General features: G+C 39.8%; 1 protein-coding gene across 1 annotated transcript; it reads right to left on the reverse strand.

Moving 5' to 3' along the window:
• Nucleotides 1-1,829: 1,829 nt before the first annotated feature.
• ATP4B (ATPase H+/K+ transporting subunit beta) lies at nt 1,830-8,152 on the reverse strand. The gene is made up of 7 exons (XM_018084031.1): nt 8,041-8,152; nt 6,505-6,633; nt 5,163-5,276; nt 4,173-4,372; nt 2,787-2,849; nt 2,159-2,251; nt 1,830-1,991 (listed from the first exon to the last, which is right to left on the reverse strand). The coding sequence occupies exons 1-7, from the start codon at nt 8,150-8,152 to the stop codon at nt 1,830-1,832; spliced, it is 873 nt and encodes a 290-aa protein (XP_017939520.1).
• Nucleotides 8,153-8,956: the final 804 nt, after the last annotated feature.

The raw sequence follows: 8,956 nt of genomic DNA on the forward strand, positions 1-8,956 counted from the left end.
TCTAAATTCAGGATGACAGTCTTTTTACGTAGAGAACCAGATCTGGTGGACCTGCATACCCTTTTTTTTTAACCTCAGAATACATCGTCCTTCAGTCAAAACAGGGACGCTTCAGTCTTTTTAGGTATTTATCCCATCTAAGGTCTTTTTGTGAAGCTGGTCTAGGCTGTCCTTCTGAAGCTTTGTCTTTGCAGGCACACAGTTCATGGGAAGTTGTTCAGTGTCTTCCTGTGCTCTGGTTGTAAGGCTAACTGGAATGTGAGCTTGTGCCACTGCATTGCCTGGCTCAGATGTGCGAACCGTAGGTGCTAAATACAGTCAAGCAGAGAATCTGCCTGTTAGAACATGAAGGGAAGAGTGATTGGGTTTCTGGATAATATTTAAATGGTCTGTTTGTAGACAATCTTGCATTAATCTTGAACATGAGTTACTATTTTGTTATCAAAAGTGTTTTATTGTTTTCCATGTTATTTTGGAAAGATGCACAGTGGGAGACCTGTATTCCAACAAGGATATAAAATTGATTTTCATCGTCTCTTAGAAGAAAGGCAAAGTTCTTCGAAGTAAAAATTGAAACAGGAAAGACTAGAGGAAAAAAAAGTTCGTATATGAGGATGGATTTTCCTAGTGGTTTTGAAATGCAGAATTTTTCTAAGAAAGGCTCAAATGCCATTTGTGGTTTTGAAGAGGAAATATTCCCCTCCATCCGGATTCTGTCTGCAAGCTGACTGCCTGAATGTCGCTGTAGTAAAGAAGGTTGATCTGTTACACCTTCTTGCTTCCTAAAATGTCCAAGCAGTGAAAGTGCAAAATGATTTCTTGAATATCTATTTTTTCTGTACAGTGTTTTTTCTCTGGCTGAAGCATCCTGGACTTAGCTAACATAAACATAGTACACAGACACAGCAATCTTGTGTCTTTGTATCACAGGTAATAGAGTTAGATTTGTCAAATTTTAGATTCACTGAAAAACTTAGTGCTACTTCAGCATCTTCCATGTTACTGCAAGTAATCCAAAACTCGTAGCTGTTCTACTGGAGAAAACAAACAAAACCACCACAAAAACAATAAACACAAAACCAACAACAAAACACCAAAGGAACAGAAACACCAAATAACAACCTATAACAGTTAGATGAGCTGTTTCCTGGATGTAACTAGGTGTTAGAGTCTTACCAGTCACTTTTATTAGGTTATATACATAGAGGTAAGTGATACAATGAAATCTGTAAGCTAGAGGACAGATTTCAAGTCTGCTTCTTTTGCAGTGATTGATTTGTCAACTAAAAAAATCTGACTCAGCTGACCAGTACAAAAAGCCGATGCATTGGGATACAGATAATTTTAATATACTTTTATGATTTATACATCCTACAAAAGATTGAGAATTTTATTACTTGCTAGTATTTCAAAGTATTGATTTCTTTTTCTAGCTATCTAATTATTTCTCAGTATCCAAGGTTTAGTATCATGCATCAGTTATTTATTATGGTTTGAAAAGTGATTGAAAATGATTGATTCTGTACTTATTTTCATTGAAGGCACAGCTGCACACTTTGGGGGAAACTTGCTTTGTACAGATACTTGCATGAAGGCAGTAGCGTACTGTAGCCATGGAATATTAAGCTATGTAGGTAGAGGTAATCCTCATCTCCTTCACACACTGAGAGTGGTATCTTGATTTTTAGCTGTACAGTCATCTTGCAGTAGAAAATGTCTCTTTGCACTGGAATTTGTATGGGAACCATAGTGAGAAAATAAATATGGATTAATGCGGTAATAGTTAAGTTTGCCCTAAACACGTTTTCCAGAAGTGTCTCTCTTGCTGCTCAGTCTTCTATTTTCAATTTAAATTCCACTTTTCCTTCATATGGATCATGAACATTATCAAAGGTAATTCCAGCTCCAATGATTTTGCACACTATTTTAAGTTCTGTATTCCGTGTGATGTTGAGAAATTTCACAGCTACCAGAGGATTGCTGTAGCTGGGCTAGGAGGGGGGAAAGAAAAGAAAATAATTTTACACTACCAGTTTAAAAACAAAGTCTTAAAAATAGCCTTCTCTTGAGTTCTTGTAGGATTGCAGAGGTGCTCCATGTGTTTCACCTTATACAAAGAGAAAGAAGAGAATTATATTTAAATACATAAAGCACCCACCTGAGCCTTTTTCCCATAGTAGGGGAAGTAGTGCAGGTTGAAGGTACCATTCACGGGGTAGTAGTCCACCTCCAGCGTGTGAGACTCCTCACCCTGTTTTGTAAAATAAGAAAGGAAGATGCTTCATTGGTGAGGAAATTGTCAACCAGCCCTGGGTGAGTGTTTCACTGCTGCTAAGTGTGTATTAAAGCTTGAGTTCAGCAGTCTGTTTAGCACCGGTCTTATTTTTATTTTTCAAATAAAAGTGGGAATCTCCAGCTGTTACTATTGCCAAGAAAAGCAGGCAAGTGTTCTTTGATAGCAGTTGGGAATTCAGTAAGTTGAACCTGCTGAAATGGGGGTAGAGCCTGAGGGAGCTGTGCTGAGGTGTGAATTCACTGTGGGGAGCTGAAAGCAAACAGCACATTCTCTGCAGCACAGGAGAACTATTTTTCAGGTAATTTAAAATAAAGCAAACTTTTTTTTTTTTCAGCATGTCTGCTGGTGCAAGAAACTGCACAGAATTGAAAATATTCTGAGTATTTGGCATCTGATTTTCAGAGCTGAAAGAGTAATCTCTCTGGTCACAACTGCAGTTCTCTTGCTCTCAGAGCTGCAGTGCTTGAAATATGTGAGACTAACTTCATACCCTTACCACATATGTGCAGTTCACCCTTGGTGCAGTGCCATTGCCAGGGAAAAACTTAACAATCTGAAATAGAAAACACACATTTGGTCATCTTGGAAATTGTTTTGAGATAAAACTGAGCAAACAGTTGAGAACTGAGCTTCAAAGGATGCTTAATGTGTTTCTGCATAAGGTTCTGTCAAACAGATCATCTCATCTTGTATACCTGGGTGAAAAACTGCTGTAGTTGGATACTTAGGAAGCAGGACTTGGTTCAGCTCAGGATGGGCACTGAAGATGGGCTCCAGCCTGGCTGGGGCAGGTAGTGCTGCACCTCCTCCAAGTCCAGCTCGTTTACCCACAGGTCCCACTTGCCCTTGCTGATGTCCAGGCAGCCAGGGGTCTCTTAAAAGAGCTGATTATATGTCAAGAAAGGAAAAGCTGAATCTTCATGCTTTTATTCTTAATCTTCTTAGAAAAACTTGGTTTTGGCAAAAAAACCTTGTGCTGGTTTGATCCTACAAAACTAGTGGGGTCACATCCTGTAGCAACAAAGGCAAAAGGAGGTGAAATCCCCCCAGTCACTATCCATCCATCTTTTTCCTGCTGAGGCTGGCACCTGGGCTTGCTGAAGGAGACATTTTGGGCAAAAGCTTGTGTTCCATCTGCCAAAATCAGGGGCAAAGCTCTTCTCTCACAGTTAGGGCTTGCACAGATTCTTGAAAATGTCTAGGGTGGAAGCCAAACCAAAAATGAAGTAATTTTGTCTATCAGGAAGTGGAGAGGAGTCTGAGCTCTTCACTTTCTACTGAAACTGAATTAGAAGGTTCAGGATTTTAACCCAAAACAAATATCAAATGCCTTTGTCTATGTCCTGAAAAAAAGGATGCATAGAAAATTCCCTTTTTCCTCTCCAAAAAACATGTGTTGGTGGTTTTTCCTGAGAACAATATCCACCAGGTTTAAATTTTGTCTTTATAGGTTCTGCTAAAGATTTTCTTTGCAGCCCGGAGAAATAAGGTATCACCTTTCTGAACCCACTTCAGTTACCATCACATCCTAATGTCTCAGCTGAAGGCACAGGACTGTAATATTGCAGGAGGAAACTGTTTTGTGTGCTAGTTTGTGGGAGGAGAGCCCTACAGAAGCACTAACAAAATGAAAGCCAAAGATGTAGAGTGTCAGTTCAGAGATCACTGCCCTGTTACTTTCCTAGGGTGGTGAACAAGTCTCAGGATTTCTCTGGAAACTCCGGAGGTCTGTCAGGGAAAAGCACACGATTTTTTATTCCCGGTAAAAAGCAGAGTTTAGAACCCGTGGCAGCAGATGACACAGCAGCTCCTCAGTGGAGATACCAGTTACCCTCAATGAATTCTTTCCTGCTTGGCACTCTGAGCTTGTACTTACCCTGTTCATTTTTATAATAAAACAGGGTTTCCCTTCTGGAAATCCAAAAGTTGGATCAGTGATGCCAGAGCAGTTTTGAAGCATATCTGATGTAAATTTGCAGGATAGTTTTGTTTTGTTCGGGCCATCAAAGGTGTCCTGGATGAAGTATGTGTTATTGGTACAGTTGATGTTCAGGTGCTGAGCAGATGGCGTGTACGCTAGATGTGTGGAGGAAGAAAGAAAAATTTCCCTCTGAAGTTTTTCATATGCAAATTATAGATTCCAACATCAGGCTGGAGGTTTTATCATGGTAGAATGTACTTCAAGTGAAGTTTGGATTAAACAGAATGAAGAAACTTTAAACTGTTTGGGGGTTTGGTTCAGGTTTGGTTTTTTTTTTTAGAATATCCAAGCAAAAGAAAAAAAAAGGAGATCAAATTGAGTTGACTGGCAATATAAAGTCAGTTTCAAATATAATTTTTTTCAGTATGTGCGTGAGAAACATGCAGAATTACAATAATATTAACTCAAAAAGAATATAAATGTGCTAAGATATTAACAGGCAAATGGGGCACCTAACCTACTTTGACTGTACTCTCTGATGGCAGCATACAATGGCTTTACTGACTTATTATGGCACTTTGATGTTTGTAGTCGCAGACAAATTAATTAAATTAATTTAGATGAGACTAGTTTTGAGGAACTTTTGTGTCCCCCCCCCCTTCCCCCAACTTTCTATTGGCCTATTTTATAGAGGCCATTTAGGATGAAACAAAGTAAAAGCTCTGAAGCAGGACTCTCATTTTAATAGAAATGTTTACATATCTATACATTTATAGATTCATGAGGTGATTTGCTCATCCCTTTTAGAAGATACACCTTCACTCAAAATCTCTGATTTGACAAGGACAAATGTAAAATGGAGACACTGACATAAGGTTCTCAGACCTAGTATGGGAGATGGGTCAGCACATTTCTTTGTTATTATGCAGAAAACCTCATTTTTACCTGCCAGAAAAGTGTGAAGAGTTGTCACTAAACCTTCCCAGGTTTTGTTGTCAGATACATTATAATAAATTTGTAGTCCTCTATCCCCATAAACGTCAGGTCGTAATGTTACACCTTCATGGGGGAAGAAAAGGGAAGACAAAGCAGAAGAGAGTTGCCAGGCACGGATTTGTTTAAATAAATTGACAGCAGTGATTATGCTACATCAAGACTCAGTATAGTAGATCCTCAGGCTTTGTTGGAGGATTTAACTATGTACAGAAACCACCTCAGCTGTGAGTTTTTCAACCAAAACTCTAAAGCCTTTGTACTGCTGAACTATTTTCACGTATATCCGTGCTGTTATAAGAACAGCTTGTAAAATCATTCCAGCAAATGCACTGGATTTCCTCAAGACTTCTTAACAATAACAGTCACATCAGGTTAAAGAAACAGATCATACAGCAGCATGAGGAACAGCTTTTGAAAAAGCCACACTTAATATTTTACAGGAATTATTTTACTAGCAAACACCAAGCCTACTGAATACTAGGAGAGGAAACTTCAAAATACATCATCTGACAGAATAATTCTTAGGGCTACAACTTCTAAAAAGTAATTTTTTCACTCCCATTGTGAAAACAAGTAATTGGGATGTGAAGTTTTAGCAGTGTGCACTGATGATCTCTTGCTGATCATCTCCCCTGTCTCTTTTCATGTCCCACAAATCTTTATTCCTAATGCCACAAGTCTTTGTCTTATTTTTACTTGTTTGACTGCTGGCACAGCATATCCTGCTGGGAAGGTATCCCTGCTCTTCCAGGGACTTTCTGTAGTGCCAGCAAGTATGGAAATACCCACTCCAGGTTGCTTGCCCCAGTGCCTCTCCATCTTGCAGGCACCCCACAACCCTCCATGGTGCTTTGGGGTTGGAGCAGAACCCAGGCTTTCTTCAGGGATTGATCCCTGCCCATGGGGACAGGAGGTGCCCCACAGCCCATGAAAGCCTCCTCCTCTTGCAGATGACTGCTACAGGCAGGCACTGATTAGCTCAGTAGTGTGATTAAATAAATTAGTGTATATATATGAAATTTTGTATTATTTGATGGTATATATTTATATATTATCTAATTTATATTATATTATTTATTCATATATAAATTAATACTTAATAAATTAAATAAATGTACCAATATTTTTTAAAGCCTGATTGTGTTTTCAGGGAGAGGTTAAACTTTGCAGGGATCATTTGGGCAGAATTGACCTGATTTATACGACATTGGTCCCCCCTCATGCCTGGGCTCTGCCAATGCCTCTCAGCCCAGCCCAGCCCCACACAGCCATTGCGGGACCCTGGCCATACCTGGGGATTTCAGCTGGTCTTGGTAATCCGGTTCATATGGATTAATTGTCCTCATTAAAGAATAAATGGAGAGTGCGAACAGCCCTGACATCACCACGTAGAAAGCCAGGTAGTAGAGGCTGATCCAGACTGTGTTAAAAAATGAAAGCAAAATCTCATTTTTCGAGCAAGGCACAGTGATCCCTCTGCAGCCAGGAGCATCCTGGCAGCAGCAGCTGTCTTCTTTCCACCCTTGGCCTCAGGGAGGTTTTCCCTGTAAAGGGACAGGTGTTTTGGATCACTTTCTCTACACTCAAAAGAATATTTTTCTAGGAAAAAATTGTTCAGTTTTAAAGAGATTTTTGAAGTAGTTGGTGCTGAGCTCAGATTGTTTAAAACTTAAAATATTATGTGGCTTCTTGAAGTAACTTCACATATTAAGACCATTTATCTACTTATTACACATGGACTGGGTGACACAGCCAAGGTATTTCTGTGTCAAAACCAAGTTGCTCCTTGTGTTATTTGGATGACAGATGTCAGTGTTTTGGGTGTGCTGATTTTAGACCCATATCACTTCACTGCCTTTTACAGCTGAAATCACCATCAGCAAAATGTGTCATCTTGCTATTTTACTCTGGTGTGAGATGCAGAATAATGTTGTATTTCTGACTGTATGTGCATGAAGTGTCTTACACATGGCTGATGCTCTACAGGCAGTTAGTGGCTGTTTTGTGGGAGGGCTGTTAGAAATCTGCCCCTGCATTCATTGGCGCCTCATAGTACATTCCTCTCTACCAACTGGAAGGGCTCACACTTCAGTTGCATTTTCTGTGAAATTCTGGTTTTAGGAGTGGCCAATAAGCCACACTCACAGATTTCATGGCAGAAAAAAAATCACCTGGAAACTTGCAGCTACTCTTACAGTTTGTGGAAAGAGCAGGGATATTCCTTACAATGGTCCAGACTGCCCTTCTCAGAATGTAGATCATAAAATACATCATCGTTGTAGATACCAGTTTGACTATGGGAAGAGTTTGGCTATGGGAAGAGAGGCTCATCTGAAATACACACTAAGATACAGTGGTAAGAAACAAGACCTACTAAGCAGACAATAATTCAGAAAGGAATTTTAGAAAAACAAAGCTTGTTTACAAAGAATTGGACAAACTCCACCAATTAAGCAAAATTCCCCATGTACTACTATGTGAACCCCTTTTAGTTAGCAGATCAGAACCCGACTATAATCGTCACCCTTAACTATCAATAAGTTACCTGTTAATGTGTTAATTTTTCTCCTTTCAAAGTACTTGGTTTAAAACCACTTTCAAGTCATCTTACATTTGCAGGAACTACTGGATCAATGTTTTGATCGGTTTATTATTATTATCAATTGATCCAGCTTATAGGGTCACCCAAAAAGTGGTTCAAAATTATATGTGACAACCGATGTCTTCAACTTATCTACATTGTGCCCCCCTCATTAGGATGACACTTCCCTACATGGTTTTTAAATATTCTACAAGGAAGAGAAGACCCTTATATGTGAAAACCTACCCCAGTTAATTAAGGACCTTCCCATGAAGAGCTTTGTTTCTGGATTCCAGACAAAACGACGGAAATTTTCCATCCGTTCACTGCAGGTCTTCTTTTCATTTAAAGTTGCCATTTTCTCGCAGAAGTTCCCAAAAATGTGTCCTCCTTTGAAACTGAGAAATTCAACCGGTTCCCAGAAGACAGCCAACCAAGAAACTTTGGGTTTTATACCTTCTTCTCCACTGAAGGTCACCAAGTTTGTTTCCTGTGCCAATGAAAGCCCCTGCTCACTACTATCAACCTGCTGCAGAAACAATTCTTTATAAAGGGTGTTGATAATGCTGCAATTGAGGCTGGCAGGGGAAAGTTAGTTCTAGTCAAATGCCCTTCTCCTTTCTGTTGATGGCCTTAGCAGGTCAGTTGTGATAACTGTTATCAGAGCAGATAAAGTAAGTGAGAGCTTGTTTCTCCCTGGGTTTTCTTTTCTTTTTGTTTTTTCCAATTAACATGGAATTGCTGGATAGAGTTCTCCCACTACAACCTGCAGACAGTTGTTGGGATATAAGGTATTTTAGTGGGAGTTAGTGGGGGGCAAAAAGCACCAGGTTTTCTCAGTGTTTGCCATGTTGTGCAGCTGGGGAAATAAGATCAATGTTTTTCTGTTTTCTGTGGGGAATGTTTTCAGGTAATCTCTGACAATGCTAACTCAGCTTTGGAGTGTGTATAATTTTGCCGTCACCATACAGACATGTGATGAGGTGGAGCAGAGAATGTACAGGAGCCATTTAACCCCTTTTCTATCTGCTTTAAACCAAAGGCTCTGGGGCATTCAGAGGCAGATGCTCAACCCTGAGTTCACTCTGTGTACAGAGGAACAAGACTGGAAAGTGTACCCAGCAGGTCCCCAGATACACAGAAAACCAAAGGGTGCCCTGCA

This window comes from Manacus vitellinus, unplaced genomic scaffold, assembly GCF_001715985.3.
Source record: "Manacus vitellinus isolate BGI_N305 unplaced genomic scaffold, ASM171598v3 scaffold_7_pilon, whole genome shotgun sequence".
Taxonomy (NCBI): Eukaryota; Metazoa; Chordata; class Aves; order Passeriformes; family Pipridae; genus Manacus; species Manacus vitellinus.

Bases quoted from the DNA above. Each gene is read 5' to 3' on its own strand.
- ATP4B (XM_018084031.1), bottom strand. From the start codon at position 8,152: ATGGCAACTTTAAATGAAAAGAAGACCTGCAGTGAACGGATGGAAAAT. The intron at 2,850-4,172 runs GTAAGTACAAGC...TTTCTATTTCAG, and splicing joins TTATTATAAAAATGAACAGG to ATTGTTAAGTTTTTCCCTGG. The intron at 1,992-2,158 runs GTGGGTGCTTTA...CCCCCCTCCTAG, and splicing joins ACTATGGGAAAAAGGCTCAG to CCCAGCTACAGCAATCCTCT.